The following is a 16,466-nucleotide window of genomic DNA, read 5'->3' as shown; positions in this document are numbered from 1 at the left end:
TGACCTAAAACAGGGAATTTTTACTGGGATTAAATGTCAGGAATTGTGAATAACTGAGTTGAAATGTATTTGGCTAAGGTGTATGTAAACTTCCGACTTCAACTGTACATACATAAATGCATGTGTGTATTTCTTCACACAGTTTATATGTGGATCACAGTAGAGTTTACCTTCAGCCAGTCACGTTGAAGTACTTTGAAGGCTTCTTTCTGACAGAGGCAGAAAACAAACTCATTTCTTCCAGTGGTGAAAAAGTACCCAATTGTCTTACTTGAGTAAAAGTAAAGATACCTGAATAGAAAATGACTCAAGTAAAAGTGAAAGTCAGCCAATAAAAGTATTTGGTTTCAAAAGTAAATCTAATTTCTAAAATATACTTAAGTATCAAAAGTACAAGTATAAATCATTTAAAATTCCTTAATATTAAGCAAACCAGACACTACCTATTTTCATATTTAAATGTTTTTATTTTATTTTTACGGATAGCCAACACTCAGACATAATTTAAAAATGAAGCATGTGTATTTAGTGAGTCTGCCAGATCAGAGGCAGTGGGGGTCATCCTGGGATGTTCTCTTGATAAGTGCGTGAATTGGACCCTTTTCCTGTTCTGCTAAGCATTCAAAAATGTAACCAGTACTTTTGGGTCTCAGGGAAAGTGTATGGAGTAAAATGTTCATTATATTCTTTAGGAATGTAGTGAAGTAAAAGTTGTGAAAAATGTAAATAGTAAAGTACAGATACCCCAAAAAACGACTTAAGTAGTACTTTAAAGTATTTTACGCCACTGCTTTCTTCACTAGTTGAATACATCTCTGTCAGATATTCCGTTTGATGGTGTACTCTGTATCAGAGTTTCACAGCCAGAGGTCTTAATACAGGGAGAATTTCACACCAATCAATGACAATGAATATTTAAAACTGATTATATTTATATTTTGATTATAATTTCTTTGCTTGCCAGAAGCTCTTATCTTAATCGTCTCACTAAGCGTACATTTAATATGTTATTAATTTATGAAGCAACCTGTTCTGTATCGTGTTAGTCTCTGTTGATTTTCTTCTCATGGACAGAACACGATATGGATGGGAAAGACCTCTAATCCCAAAGAAAGAACAAACCTGCTTTATAAAAAATACACTCACAAACACATATTTGGGTGGTTGACTTCTACCGTTCATTTATTTTTCCGCTCAAAAGCCTCTTTCGTTCCTTACAATGCATAGACAAACAAACTGACATTTTGTTAAGAGAAGTCACTAAACATGCCATTCCATTTACTTTGGGGTCGATTTACCACCGTACTCCTGAGGATTCCCTCTGAATCCACGAGTTAGGTCTGAATACGACCTCTCACCCCTTTACCTTTAGTCAGCTTCAATTGTATTCAATGTGCACATGTCAAAAATGTAAAAGGTGTTTAATGGCTTTACAATGAAGTATAATCATAAAACATCCCACAAAACAGATGATTACAGGAGCATGATAGGTACTGAGCTAACAGTCAACAAAGTAATCTCCACTTTACATACTGTACAAAACTGGACAATGGAGGAGGGCAGAGACAGAGGACGATAAAAACATTTACGATAATGGTCTGCTACTCATACAGGCATTCAGACATACAGGAAGCGAGAAACCTCCTCATCAAACTGCAGGAGAGCTTAAGATTCATGGATGTATAAGATCAATGCAACAAGGACAAAACTCAACAACTGAACAAAACACAAGTTTAACAGTCAATGGAAACAAACATTAAAAAAAGAAGAATAATTACAAAAATACATAGAAAATGTACGAATATGTTCCCTTCGTCTGTATCTTTCCCCCAAATCATTAACTGATCTAGGGATGAGGGAAAAATGGTTGTTCAGAGCCAAACTGGAAGCCTATGGTGCATCTCATTTCAGTGAAGGAGAAGCCGACAACAACAGCAACACATTTAGTCCATTTCAAACATTTTCAAATGAGCCTATTGAAGACACCACAATGTTTTCGAGGGACACTTCAAGGGGAGACAGGTACACACTGAATACTGAACTTATAAGACAGAGGGGTTACATGTGCGTATTTGTGTGTGTTTGACAGAGATAAAGCTGTTATAGAGCCCTGGAACGGACGTGTTGGGCCTTGGTGCCTGGTACACACATGTTGGGCCTTCGTGCAGGGACAAAGCCATTTTTGCAGTAGCACTTGAACGAGCCTATGCTGTTGACACAGCGGGCATTCTTGCATGGATTAACTCGGACCCCTGGTTCAGCACACTCATCAATATCTGAAAGAGAGAGAGAGAGAGAAAGGGAGAAGGTTTGAAACAAAACAGAGAGCTCGCCATCTCTGCCTGTACATCTATTTACATATGAAATCAACAACCAGATGTTCCTTTAAATTCTAAATTAGATTTCAGGTATTGTCGGTCAAAACACTTGAACAAAGGACAACAGCTACAAATTATACAGAGACACTTCTGTTCACAGAATTCATAAGCATCCAATTGACAAGACAGGAAGAATATGTGGGTTGTTAACATGCCTGTGCAGCGGGTGTGGGAGTGGTCCAGTCTAAAACCTGTGTTACAATCACACATAGTGCTCAAGTAGGAACGCACACAACGGCCATTGGCACAACTACACTCATCTGAGTCCTCTTCTGAACTGTCATCTTCTGAGCCAAAACAGAAAGAGAGTGCGAGAGAGAGAGAAAGAAAGATAGAGAAAGAAAGAGAGACAGAGAGATAGAAAGAGAGAAAGAAATAGAGAAAGAGAGAGAGAGAGAGAGAGAGAGAGAGAGAGAGATACAGGAGAGAGGGAGAGAAAATGTTATTCAAGTGGTAGACTTTGTGCTCTGAGGTGATTTTATAACCAAATTCAGAGAATAATAAAATATATTACAGGCATTACCAGTACCTGGGTTGTAGTTGGCGAAAGCTGCCAGGAAATCTCCCTCACCATCAGACTCTGTCTCCAAGTGCATGTCACACAGCCGGTTAAAGATCACTGAACGAGAGGAAGAATTAAGATGAACTTAATTAAGTTATTAGTATTAGACTATTTATGTTGATACGGGCTAAAACTGTAATGACCAGCAGACTAGACACTTAAAACCAGTAAAATAATGACTGAGTGCTGGTGCCCACCCGAGTTTCTTTGGGGGCAGGTCCTACACTCAGGGCCCCAGCCACGGCCATAGTGACAGCAGCACTCCGAGTAGGTGAACACCAGGCCGTTTCTGGGGTGGCTGCAGATCAGATCCTCATCCACCTGCAGGAAACACACGTCCTTATGGGCCGCCGTGCGGTCTAAGGTAGGGAGAGAGGGGGGAAAGGGAGAGAAAGAAAGAGACAGATAGAGAGAGAGAGAGCGAGAGAGCAAGAGAGAAAGAGAGAGAGAGAAATATTAAGGATTATTCCATCAAATCAAAAAGCCAATCTTTGCTTCTACATTATAGAGCAGGCCAGATCCTGCCACTTATAATGACCTCTATGATTAACCAAGTCATTACTCAGCATGTTAATAGCCGGCAGATAGATATGAATAAGTGATGAGGCCTAGCTTGAGGTGGTAGGGGTCAGTGCTATACCAGACCCCTCTTCTGGACATTCATTTACAGTCACACATCACACACAAGGATAGCCCCATAAAAACCACACAGACACAATAAAGTAAAAGCTGGATTGTCAATATAAACTTGTGAGACTTTACAACAAGAATATGCAAAGAAAGTAACACAATCGGAAGAGTAATGTCACAACATCATATCCAAGTGTTACAGCATCACATGTATCGCAACAGTCAACAGTTTGGTTAAAAGGAAAAACAATGCTTTGGAGAAAGGTGCAGAAAATTCCACAAGCAATATCACTTTTACTTATACTCTCCCATTTGACTCATACTCTCCCATTTTACTTATACTCTCCCATTTGACTTATACTCTCCCATTTTACTTATACTCTCCCATTTGACTTATACTCTCCCATTTTACTTATACTCTCCCATTTTACTTATACTCTCCCATTTGACTTATACTCTCCCATTTTACTTATACTCTCCCATTTGACTTATACTCTCCCATTTGACTTATACTCTCCCATTTGACTTATACTCTCCCATTTGACTTATACTCTCCCATTTGACTTATACTCTCCCATTTTACTTATACTCTCCCATTTGACTTATACTCTCCCATTTGACTTATACTCTCCCATTTGACTTATACTCTCCCATTTGACTTATACTCTCCCATTTGACTTATACTCTCCCATTTGACTTATACTCTCCCATTTGACTTATACTCTCCCATTTTACTTATACTCTCCCATTTGACTTATACTCTCCCATTTGACTTATACTCTCCCATTTGACTTATACTCTCCCATTTGACTTATACTCTCCCATTTGACTTATACTCTCCCATTTTACTTATACTCTCCCATTTGACTTATACTCTCCCATTTGACTTATACTCTCCCATTTGACTTATACTCTCCCATTTTACTTATACTCTCCCATTTTACTTATACTCTCTCACTGCGTCTCAGACGCACAAGCACATGCACACAATGAAGGATGAAGTAATGAAGTGTTTTCCTGTGACTATGCAAGCTTAGTGGGGTAACCACATAAACGGAAACTGAGAAATGTGCAACAGGATCACACTGGACCTATAGAACTGAGATCACATTGACCATCTCAAGTCTCATGATCTCCCTCACTAAACTGAGAGTGTGTTTCTATAGAAACAAGCAAGAGGGGGAGTGCTGAGCCTGTGCATGGAGTCAGTATTGGGGAACGGGGGCTCAAAGGGGGAGGAGTTAAAAAGAGTAGCAGGAGTGGCAGGTGTACAGGTAAGCCAAAACTCAGGTGAGCTGAGCACTGATTGGTTAGGCTCAGGTGCGTTGAGTGCCGATTGGTTATACCCACCGTCATAGACGCACTGTTTGAGCGCTGCGCTGAAGGTGAGGGGCTGGGTACATATACAGTGAAAGGAGCCGGGCGTGTTCACACACCTCCCATTCTTACAGTACGAGGGGTCCTGGCACTCATTGATATCTGCAAGGGGCACCACAGACACCACAGACATGGGTTACACAACCTACGGATGGAGGGACAGACACCAGCCTGGGGCCAGCTCTTAATGTGATGTGACGTTGAACAGGCCTGCTGGCAGATCACTATGTTACACTGCTTCCTGAGAGCATGCACCAGAGTGTTTGGGTGTCTATCGATGGGTTGAGGATCTTCACAATTAACACGGCCCAGCAGTGGCCATAGTATAGGACCAGGGTTGTGTTTGAATTTATCTCTTATCTATCTACAGTATGTCAGGAGTTGACAAACCTTTTGGATCCAGGGACCCATTTTGTGATATAAAATTCATCAGGGACCCCCCCACAAAAGCAGAACACAACTCTGACTTTGGCGTGCGATAAAAATAGCATACAAGGAGTTTACTGTGACAGCTGCAGTGCATGGCCAGACTAACCAAGTCTCAGGCCCTGGGAAATAACATTTTAAAGGCCCACTCTTTGCATCAGAGACAACATTTTAAAGCCCCACTCTTTGCATCAGAGACAACATTTTAAAGGCCCCACTCTTTGCATCGGAGACAACATTTTAAAGCCCCACTCTTTGCATCAGAGACAACATTTTAAAGGCCCCACTCTTTGCATCAGAGACAACATTTTAAAGGCCCCACTCTTTGCATCAGAGACAACATTTTAAAGCCCCACTCTTTGCATCAGAGACAACATTTTAAAGGCCCCACTCTTTGCATCAGAGACAACATTTTAAAGGCCCCACTCTTTGCATCAGAGACAACATTTTAAAGGCCCCACTCTTTGCATCAGAGACAACATTTTAAAGGCCCCACTCTTTGCATCAGAGACAACATTTTAAAGCCCCACTCTTTGCATCAGAGACAACATTTTAAAGGCCCCCACTCTTTGCATCGGAGACAACATTTTAAAGGCCCCACTCTTTGCATCGGAGACAACATTTTAAAGGCCCCACTCTTTGCATCGGCGACAACATTTTAAAGCTAATTTTCTGCAATTTGACACATTTTGCCATAGGCAGAGAGAAAATGTTGCAGTTTAAAAGCTAATTTCCTGCAACTCTTCACATTTCCACATGGGGCAGACAGACAATTTTGCAGGTTTAAAGCTTAAATTACAGTGCATTTATGTTCAAAACAACATTTTTAGGGAATACAAGAAGTATTTCAAAACTAGATTTTTGTGAGTACTGTGGATCCCTGTGAGCGTCCCAGGCCCTGTTGTGCATCCGAGGGTATATGATAGATACAAAATATTAGTTTGCATTGCACTTTCCAAACTTCTTCCACAGACCCCTTGGACAAATCAGTTTAATTTTTTATATTTATAAAAAAAAAATCTGTCCATGGACGCCATGCAGTACCTCCGCGAACCCCAGGTGTCCAGTTGGTGAACCACTTATCTATGTGACAGATATGAGGTATGTGAATGTAAGAGCATGTGAGGCTGGAGGGGCAGGCCTGGCTGATTAGTAGTGTTAGACCGGAAATAACATTAAAAAACATTCTCTCATTCATCCTTCCTCGCCCATACACAGAGATTCACCACTGAGAACCAACCCACTGTGAACTACACTACCCAGCCACCTCACACCACCACCTCCAAATCATCCATCCTGAGAATCCTGAGCCCACCTCCTCCCCTCTTAGACTCCTCTCCTCCACTCACCAGCCTGCTCTTCTAAGGTCACACAGCTGTTGCGGTCCGTGGCCAGGATCCAGGGAGGAGAGCAGATGCAGTAGTAGGACCCAGGGGTGTCCACACAGTGGCCACTCTTACAGTTCAATGGATCCTGGCACTCATCCACACCTGCAGCAACAAAAAACCACTGCTGACTTAACACACGTCCTCCTCTCTGGCCTGGCCTGGCCTGTACCTCCTTATGTGTGTGGATACAGCATGTACAGTAGAGGGCCTCTAGCCAGACCTCACCTGCCACAGTGGGAATGACACACTTCTTATTGGAAGCATCTGGGGTCCAGGGAGAGTTACAGGTGCAGTAGAAGGAGCCTCTGGTGTTCTTACACTGACCGTTGGTACACAGAGACTCATCGTGGCACTCATTCACATCTGAGGAGACATTAACATACAGAATCTGTGACTAAATGGGTTCATCTGATGTGTATTAATTAAGCAATAAGGTCCGAGGGGGTGTGGTATACGGCGAATATACCGCAGCTAAGGCACAACGCAATGCGGCGTGCCTGGATACAGCTCTTAGCCGTGGTATATTGGCTATATAACACAAACCCCTGAAATCCCTTGTTGCTATTATAAACGGGTTACCAATGTAATTAGAGCAGTAAAAATACATGTTTTGTCATACCCGTGGTATACGGTTTCATATACCACGGCTGTCAGCCAATCAACATTCAAGGCTCGAACCACCCAGTTTATAATGTGTAATAATAATACATCGGTGTGTTTTGGTGCAGGCCGGAGTGAGGTGGGGCTTAGTGGTTACCAATGCACTCCAGTAGGTTGCTGTCGTAATAGAAGCCCTGTTGGCAGTAACATTCATAGCCAGGCTGTGTGTTCATACAGCGGCCCTCCTTACAGATCTCATTGGAGAAGAGCACACACTCATCGATATCTGTACACAGAGAAACAGGAGCAACAATCTCAACACAAACAAACTCCTGAAAACAAATCCTGCCATGTAAATGAATGCTGTAAATCTGACAACAGAAAACCTACCGTGGTTGGGCTGAGGTTGTGTAGCTACTCACCAATATGGACAGACAGGCCGTACTCAGTTACTCCCTCCTCCTGGTAGAAACCTCGGCCCACCGGACACAGGGAATGGAACTCAGCTGGTTGGAGGAAAAACAACCAGCTTCTTAAGAGTGACATTGAACAGTGCAATTAACTGAACAGATACCCAGCCTGCCTGATGGCTCAGAGGCTTGGTAGACTATTGTGTGTGTGTATGTATATATTTATTTATATTCATGCATTTATATATTCTTTATTTATATATTCTTAATTCTATTCCTCTACTTTAGATGTGTGTGTGTATTGTGTGTATTGTTGTGAAATTGTTAGATATTACTTGTTAGATATTACTGCACTCTTGTAGCTAGAAACACAAGCATTTCGCTACACTGGCAATAACATCTGCTAAACATGTGTATGTGACCAATACAATTTGATTTGATTTGATGTTGTTGGGCCTGAGGTACGTACATGAGTGGTAGACGGGACAGGGGTAGATCTCACAGTGGTCCCCCCAGCCCACGCCGATGGAACAGCAGCACTCCTGCTTGGTGACGTTGGTGGCCAGGACACTGTCACAGAACACTGTGTCATCCAGGTTCAGGTAACACTCCTTCTTATCCTCCATGTCCACCTCAATCTCTGGATGGAGAGGGAAGACAGGAAATAGATTGGTGTGTGTGTGTGTGTGTGTGTGTGTGTTTGCATGCAGAATACAGCTATATAGAGAGAGGGCTGAGAGGATATCAGTAATCTTACCCTCACAGCTGTGCTTGTCCTCAGACAGAATGAAGCCGTCTTTGCACACACACACATAGGAGCCCTGTCTGTTCTCACACACACCATGAGGCTGGCACAGACCCCTGTCTATCGCACACTCATCTATGTCTGCGTGGGTGGGTGGAAGGGAGAGAGAGAGAGAGAGAGGGAAGGAGAATGTGTTACTATCATCAAGACTTCCAGTAAAGGCCCAGTGCAGTCAAAAACATTATTTTTCTGTGTTTTATAAATATTTTCACAATAGGAGGTTCGAATAATACTGTGAAATTGTGAAAATAATGATAATGCCCTTTTAGTGTAAGAGCTGTTTGAAAAGACTGCATGAAATATCAGCCTGTTTTGGTGGGAGGGACTTTTGGCCTTCCATGGTGACATCACCATGCAGTAAATTAGTTAATAGACCAATAAGAAAGTGGTGTCCAAAACCTCTCTGCTAATAACAGCTAAATGCCAGGTTCCCCCTCCCCACTTAAACCACTCTCAAAATTATTGCTTGAGAAATTGCTCTCAAGAAGCTAATTTGGTTTATTTTTTAACATTTGAATTTTAAACAATCACAGTAAGGTACTTAATTGTTACCCAGAAATGATTTGGTATGGAAATAAAAACGACTGCATTGGCCCTTTAAGCTTGACTTATGATAATTTCAAATAATTACAGAGCTCCACTGCCAAGTTGGTTGACAGTACATATTTTATTTCCCTGAACTCATAGCTCTGGGTGGAGACTGACTGACCTTGGCACCGCCTCCCTCCGACAAGCATGTAGCCCTTCTGACATTCACAGCGATAGGAGCCCATGCTGTTGATACAGCGCCCCCTCTGGCAGTTAGAGGGACGCTCGCATTCATTTATATCTGAGGGAGGAAAAGACCACAATCAAACGGCAACTGTGTGTTTGATCACCAGCTCTATACAGTGGACATGTTACTCATACTTCACTAGTAGTGTAAAAACACTGTTAACATGTCCATGAAGCTATAGTGATGTGATTCATAGGAAGTAGTTCCTGCCTTCACAATGGCTGCCCTCCTGAGTGCGCTGGTATCCTGGGTAGCACTGGCACTGGAAGGAGCCTTCTGTGTTGACACAGCGCCCGTTGGCACACAGTCTTTCATCCTCACACTCGTCAATGTCTGGAGGGGAGAGAAGGAGACACATGCAGTCTGTCAATAAAACCTGTACACCCATTGGTTTTCTTTGTTCAATATTATGAAGAAATAGTGGTAAACACTATAGCACTGCAAGTCTGCAAGCATATAATGGTGTGTGTGTAGAACTAAGAGATATTCTACTCAATGTTAATGAGTACACTGACCTCTGCAGCCTTTGCTGTCTGCAGCTGGGAGGAAGCCTTCATTACAGAGGCAGCGGTAGGTTCCTGGCAGGTTCTCACAGCGCCCGTTGGGACACACCCCGCGCTTCTGGCACTCATTGACATCTAGTGGAAAGGCAGAGGGGTTGCAGGCAGTGATTTACACTGAGTATACAACACATCCCTCATTGATGTGACTTGTTAAATCCACTTAAATCAATATAGCTGAAGGGGAGGACACAGGTAAAACATTTATTTTTAAACCTTGAGACAATCGAGACATGGATTGTGTATGTGTGCCATTCAGAGGGTGAATGGGCAAGACAAAATATTTAAGTGCTTTTGAACAGGGTATGGTAGTAGGTGCCAGATGCATCGGTTTGTGTCAAGAACTGCAACGCTGCTGGGTTTTTCACGCTCAACAGTTTCCTGTGTGTATCAAGAAAGGTCCACCACCAAAATGACATCAGACAACTTGACACAACTGTGAGCCAGCATCCCAACATGGGCCAGCATCCCTGTGAAATGATTTTGACACCTTGTTGAGTCCATGCACTGACAAATTGAGGCTATTCTGAGTGCAAGGGGGGGGGGGGGACTCAATATTAGGAAGGTGTTTCTAATGTTTGGTATACTTATTGTATATAAACCCTAGATTATTGATGCTATGTATTGATCATTGAGAGACTTTGAAGCCATCGGTCAGCCATATTGGCCCTCCCCAGGAGGAGCAGTCCACCACAGGAATTCATGGAATTCTACAGTATTTACATTAAATGTTTCAAGGACAAAAGGACATGTATTAAAGTATTTAGTTTGTTGTAGTGGGGACAGTAACATTAGTCATCTAAAACAGATATGAAAATGTAGGAAATGCTTTATTTATTTTTTAATTTTGTATTTGTATGTTTAGCTCACATAATATAATTTAAACATATGCATTTAGGTGTCTGTAATATAATAAATGTGACCAAAAAACAAATGTAGACATTAATGCATGCATTTATATAGCTTCCTAAATATGTTTTACAATGGTGGGGGTATTAAGATGGGAGCATGGTGGCTTCAGCACAGCGATCCCTATCAGTCATCTAGTGTTTATATAGACAATTGGTTGCAGATTGCAGGAGGTAGGGGTGGAGTATGGGGGGGTAGAAACACCGTCAGAGGAACACCAGCTCTACACAGCCCTGACTGACTGGATTCGCTTGGTGTCCGTTGGAATCCTGCCTGCTGCTGTGTGTCTGGGTCAGACTCCCTCTGGTTGATAGAAACACCGTCAGAGGAACACCAGCTCTACACAGCCCTGACTGACTGGGTTTGCTTGGTGCCCGTTGGAATCCTGCCTGCTGCTGTGTGTCTGGGTCAGACTCCCTCTGGCTGATAGAAACACCGTCAGAGGAACACCAGCTCTACACAGCCCTGACTGACTGGGTTTGCTTGGTGCCCATTGGAATCCTGCCTGCTGCTGTGTGTCTGGGCCAGACTCCCTCTGGCTGATAGAAACACCGTCAGAGGAACACCAGCTCTACACAGCCCTAACTGACTGGGTTTGCTTGGTGCCCGTTGGAATCCTGCCTGCTGCTGTGTGTCTGGGTCAGACTCCCTCTGGCTGATTTACTGACTATGACTGATCGAGACCATTCTCTACATCACACAGCTCTGAATAGTGAATACCTTCCATGTCAAGGTTCAGACAAAACACACTGGGGAAGATCAACATATTAAATGTTCAGAATCAGTATTCAACTTTCTGATTTGACTGGCCTTCATAGTTTTTCCATAAGACTATCCTATTCACCATTCAAAAACGCTGACTACGGTGACATGGCCACTAGGTGGCAATACATCACCAAACGTAATGATAGTTAGAAACCTTAGCACAACAGCGAGATAGACAGTTAAAGGTAACGAAGGGAGTTGATTGGTGTGTGTGTTCTCTTTAGTATGTGTTTATCCATGTGTATGAAGACGTAGGTCTCACCGTAGCAGACACCACCCTGGGCCTGATGACCAGAGAAGCAGGGAACACACTCATAGGAGCCTGGAGTGTTCTCACACTGCTCATTGGGACAGCTGCTGGGGTCCAGACACTCATTTATATCTGAGACAAGAGAATACACCAGACAAACACAGCCATTCATAAACACAAGAGCATTATTAAACCAATGCAGACACACATACACATACATTGAGTGTAGAAAACATCAGGAACCCCCCCCCCCCAAGGCTTAAAAATCCTTATTTTACATGTCTCCTCCCCTTCATCTACACTGATTGAAGTGGATTTAACAACTGACATCAATAAGGGGTCATAGCTTTCACCTGGATTCACCTGGTCGGTCTATGTCATGGAATGAGCATTCTTAATGTTTTATGCACTCAGTGTACGTACACATAGAACACACACAAGTGTAGAGACAAACACCCTATGAATAGAGAAACGAGGACAGCAGCAGTCAGTGTATACCTTCACAGGCTGGCTGGCGTTGGGACTTGCTCCTGAAGCCTTTGTGACAATCACACTTGTAAGACCCTGGCAGGTTAACACACTGACTCCCCTGCCCACAGACGTCCGGCTTGGAGCACTCATTCACATCTAAAGATAAGTCCAAAACACACTAATGAGAAATCACAAGTGACAACGTAAAGACAAGACAGGGAGAAACAGAGAACAGAAAACATATAAACCCACACACCACTCACCTAGACATCTGAGTTTCCCATGATACACCAAGAGCTTGTAGCCATGGAGACAACGGCAGCGGTAGGAGCCTTCTGTGTTGATGCAGATGCCTCTTCCATGGCCACATGGCTCAGCATCACACTCATCATCATCTGGTAGAGAGGGGTAACTTGGAGGTTTAGGGAATTGGGAGCTTACAACTCCTTTTGAGAATTGACATGCAAGTTCAGTGAAGCTATTCTGATATATGGTTCGTTATATGGCTCTGGTCAAAATATTTTGCCCAGTAAATACCTCCCATTCTTTTGGACATGTCTCTGTCAGTCCCTTGACTTACCCACACAGGCGTTCCTCTGAGGGTGGAGCCGGTAGCCAGCGTAGCACTCACACTTGTAGCCAGTGTGCACATTGACACACTCCCCATGGCCACAGAGGTTCCTGTTCAGCCTGCACTCGTCTGTCTCTGCTGTGGGGAGGGGGGCACACATCAATCTACATAAGATGGTTGATCTCTGGACTGTGCATCCCATCATGGAGACGACAACGTTGCAGCTCTTAATGTGAACATGAGATGGTCGTTTTGATTGGACTGTGTAGTGGAACTCACGTGAGACCTGCGTCTGTGCCACCTCCAGGGGGTCACTGTCTGGGTTCAACCTGATGATGGGTGGAGGGGTGGGCTTTGTGATGATCTCTGTAGGATCAACCAGAGAAACACACAGACCCACTCAATGCCCCATGTCTCCCTGAATATCATCAGGCTTTCCTAGTAAAAGGTCTCTCTTGACCTCAACAGGACTTTCTGGATGAATTGAAGTGAAATAAAGACTAAAGGAATAAGAGGGCGTACCGGGGCCGCGGGGGGCATGGGTGGAGAGCTGCATGGGTGTGGTTATCTCTGGAGGCTCCTCCTACAGGACAGGACATAGAGACACAGGCCAGTATGAAAATGCAGGGGCACAACTTTCACGGTGGACATTCTGAAATTGCATTTTTGTTCCCTCCAGTTTTATCACTGGAATGTGATACAAAACGAGGCAATGGTGTGCTTTAGGACCATGCGGAAGCCTCAGAGCGGTCGGGTAGGCTGTTTGGATAAAAGTAAACAATTTGCCCCCCCCCCACTTCTAAAACCAAAGTTGCACCCCTGCGAAAATGTATGCACTCACTACTGTAAGTGCTCTGGACAAGAACGTCTGCCAAACGACATGTCAAATGTAAGAGGAGCTGCACACACACAGTCTCTCACACAATGACTGGTGTCTAAAGGAAAATAGATTCTTACCGGGGGCTTGACTTCTGAAAAGAGAACCCACAGAGAAAAACAGGTCAAAATGCAGAATAATTACGTATTGTAATTCACAGATTATGAATTTTAGGAACTATTAAATAACAATAATATGAAGGCATCCCCAATAACCTGACAGAATGCTCTCACAAGCTTAGCAATATCATATTTCTAAGTGACTAAGAGACTCCAGAATGTAGTACATCTGTTGGCAGGCAGACCAAGGTAATCGTGCCAAGCCTTCATCTACGCCTTGGGAAAGCCACGGTGACGTTCTCACCCTCCTGCTTGTGCTCCTGCTCCAGGCTGGTGTGGATCTGAGGAGGGAACGCCACCGTCTCCCGGACACTGTGGAGGAAGTAGCCCTTCCCTGCTGGACAGATCTTGCTGAAGGAGGCTGGGGGACCAGGGAGAGAAGACAAGAGAAGGAAAAACAGGGGATCAGATGAGCACTAATCATACAGCATATCACCTGTCAAATATTGGAAAATGTACCCCGCTCTCCTCCTCTTGCATTCTACTGACCTGTGCCGTCTTGGGGACACCTCTCACAACTGGAGCCCCATGCCTTGCCCACGGTGCAGCAGCACATCTCCTGGGACAGGCGCGTGGGTAGGGCGTGCTCACAGCGACCCGCATCCGTTGCCATGAGGAAACACTGAGCCTGCTCCACCGGAGACGGAGATTCTGACAGCCAGGACCAATCAGAACAGAGCAAAACTCAACAGAGGTCTGAGCTAAGACTTTAGCCTGACAAAAGACGTAAATCGGTGTAGTGCTATTTATTGAGAGTACAATCATATTGTCATATTTCTATCATTTCAGATGAGTGGCATTTTAAATCATGGAAATAATGGATGTGTAAAAACAACAAGCAAAATATTGGGACATCAAAGCTGTCTGCTTTGGTGACAGCTTTGTGGATGTGAAACACATTTCAGCCTCTCGATTGCCAACAAATAAAAAAAACAATTTAACACCTCACAGTCTCTAAACCAGCCCCAGATGGGAGTAGAGGAGACAGGAGAACAAAGTGAATAGTGCTGCTGCTACTGAAAATGATATGTCTGTGCTTAGTGAATGCAGAGTCCTGTGTTGTGCAGGGCACAGATTCACAAAACCTTCAGAAAATGTTTTTTCCTTCACTATAGACTTATGAAGAAAGTTAAGCAAAGTTGCTGTTCCTCTTAAAGGTTCTTGGAAATGTTCTTGCATTATTTCTTATGTTTCTCCTTACGCAAAAAAATTAAAAGTTAGATTCTTGAAAATAAAGTTATTGAATTTGTTCTTAAAAATGATTAATCCTAAGACTACTAAACCATTGTCTTAAACTCAGGGCAGTGAGAGAATATGCTAATGAAGGCAACCGAACATGTTTTTTAACTTAATAGGAACATTTTAAACCCAAGAACATGTTTTAGAACAATAATCTCGGTACGAAATATGCTAACATGATTGCCATTGCTAGCTAGATAGCTAGCTGTCATACCCTGATCTGTTTCACCTGTCCTTGTGATTGTCTCCTCCCCCCTCCAGGTGTCACCCATCTTCCACATTATCCCCTGTGTATTTATACCTGTATTCTCTGTTTGTCCGTTGCCAGTTCGTCTTTTTTTGTCAAGTCACCACGCGGTTTTCTCAGCTCCTGCTTTGTCCCAGTCTCTCTTAACTCGCCACCCTGGTTTTGACCCTTGCCTGTCCTATCTCTGAGCCCCCTGCCCGACTACTCTGCCTGTTCTGACCCTGAACCTGCCTGCCATCCTGTATCTTTGCCCCTATACTCTGTATTATCGACCCCTGCCTGCCTTGACCTGACGTTGCCTGCCCCTGTTGATATAATAAACATTGTTACTTTGACAGTCTGCATCTGGGTCTTACCTTAATTCCCGATACAAGCTAAAGTGGATATTTGAGAAGTTCATCAGAAAATCATGAATTATTAAGAAATGTTGGAGGAATTGCACTGATGAACTAATTATTTTTTTTCTTAAGAAGCGTCTTCAGGTTTTGCATAAGAAGTGTTTTGTGAATCTGGGTCCAGGTCTGTCTGGAAAAGGTTCTGAGTCTCACCCACACATCTGGTCCTGTCCAGGGTGAAGCCAGGCTTACAGGCACACAGGAAACTACCCTGGGTGTTCAGGCATTCCCCGTTCTGACACACCCCCTGCATGGTGCACTCGTTGATGTCTTACAGGTGAGTGGCAAAGAAAATGAGAGTGGGGGACAGAGTGGGGGGAGAGAGAGTGGGGGACAGAATGAGGGGAGAGAGAGTGGGGGGAGAGTAGGGGACAGAGTGGGGGGAGAGAGAGTGGGGGACAGAGTGAGGGAAGAGAGAGTGGGGGGAGGGAGAGTGGGGGACAGAGTGGGGGGAGAGAGAGTTGGGGACAGAGAGTTGGGGACAGAGTGAGGGAAGAGAGAGTGGGGGACAGAGTGGGGGGAGAGAGAGTGGGGGGGGGAGATTGGGGGACAGAGTAGGGGGAGAGAGAGTGAAAGAGAAAGTGAGGATTGGCTTGTCAGAGAAGCAGTAGCTATTGGACACGGGCAAAGATTTACACTCATACCAAATGTGTACCAAACAAAACTTTGTTCATGTTACCTTGACAGTGGGTGCTGTTGAGTCTCTTGTAGC

The 16,466-nt window shown here is 43.8% G+C and overlaps 1 protein-coding gene across 8 annotated transcripts in view; it reads right to left on the bottom strand.

Annotated features, from left to right (window-relative positions):
• Positions 1 to 1,155: 1,155 nt before the first annotated feature.
• LOC110510013 (latent-transforming growth factor beta-binding protein 3) overlaps positions 1,156 to 16,466 on the bottom strand; it is a 47,859-nt gene continuing 32,548 nt past the window's right edge. Inside the window, exons 5-29 of one of the 8 annotated variants that reach the window (XM_036967647.2) lie at positions 16,434 to 16,466; positions 15,908 to 16,024; positions 14,363 to 14,524; positions 14,118 to 14,234; positions 13,835 to 13,848; positions 13,400 to 13,460; positions 13,157 to 13,243; positions 12,887 to 13,015; positions 12,570 to 12,701; positions 12,334 to 12,462; positions 11,848 to 11,967; positions 9,867 to 9,989; positions 9,562 to 9,684; positions 9,286 to 9,405; positions 8,529 to 8,657; positions 8,241 to 8,411; positions 7,784 to 7,867; positions 7,519 to 7,647; positions 6,987 to 7,124; positions 6,723 to 6,863; positions 4,921 to 5,049; positions 3,138 to 3,299; positions 2,908 to 2,997; positions 2,534 to 2,665; positions 1,156 to 2,276 (exon numbers count right to left, since the gene is read on the bottom strand). The exon at positions 16,434 to 16,466 is cut by the window's right edge and continues 57 nt beyond it. In XM_036967647.2, coding sequence (XP_036823542.2) covers positions 2,101 to 2,276; positions 2,534 to 2,665; positions 2,908 to 2,997; positions 3,138 to 3,299; positions 4,921 to 5,049; positions 6,723 to 6,863; positions 6,987 to 7,124; positions 7,519 to 7,647; positions 7,784 to 7,867; positions 8,241 to 8,411; positions 8,529 to 8,657; positions 9,286 to 9,405; positions 9,562 to 9,684; positions 9,867 to 9,989; positions 11,848 to 11,967; positions 12,334 to 12,462; positions 12,570 to 12,701; positions 12,887 to 13,015; positions 13,157 to 13,243; positions 13,400 to 13,460; positions 13,835 to 13,848; positions 14,118 to 14,234; positions 14,363 to 14,524; positions 15,908 to 16,024; positions 16,434 to 16,466 — 2,948 coding nt within the window. In that variant the 3' untranslated portion in view covers positions 1,156 to 2,100. The remainder of the gene's footprint in view (positions 2,277 to 2,533; positions 2,666 to 2,907; positions 2,998 to 3,137; positions 3,300 to 4,920; positions 5,050 to 6,722; positions 6,864 to 6,986; positions 7,125 to 7,518; positions 7,648 to 7,783; positions 7,868 to 8,240; positions 8,412 to 8,528; positions 8,658 to 9,285; positions 9,406 to 9,561; positions 9,685 to 9,866; positions 9,990 to 11,847; positions 11,968 to 12,333; positions 12,463 to 12,569; positions 12,702 to 12,886; positions 13,016 to 13,156; positions 13,244 to 13,399; positions 13,461 to 13,834; positions 13,849 to 14,117; positions 14,235 to 14,362; positions 14,525 to 15,907; positions 16,025 to 16,433) is intronic. The other 7 variants (XM_036967649.2, XM_036967648.2, XM_090226680.1 and 4 more) reach the window with 7 other exon arrangements.

This window comes from Oncorhynchus mykiss, chromosome 29, assembly GCF_057628025.1.
Source record: "Oncorhynchus mykiss isolate SJ-2025 chromosome 29, ASM5762802v1, whole genome shotgun sequence".
In the NCBI taxonomy this organism is placed as follows: domain Eukaryota; kingdom Metazoa; phylum Chordata; class Actinopteri; order Salmoniformes; family Salmonidae; genus Oncorhynchus; species Oncorhynchus mykiss.
The sequence above is the reverse complement of the archived record's forward strand: the minus strand, read 5'-3'. Positions and strand labels throughout refer to the sequence as shown.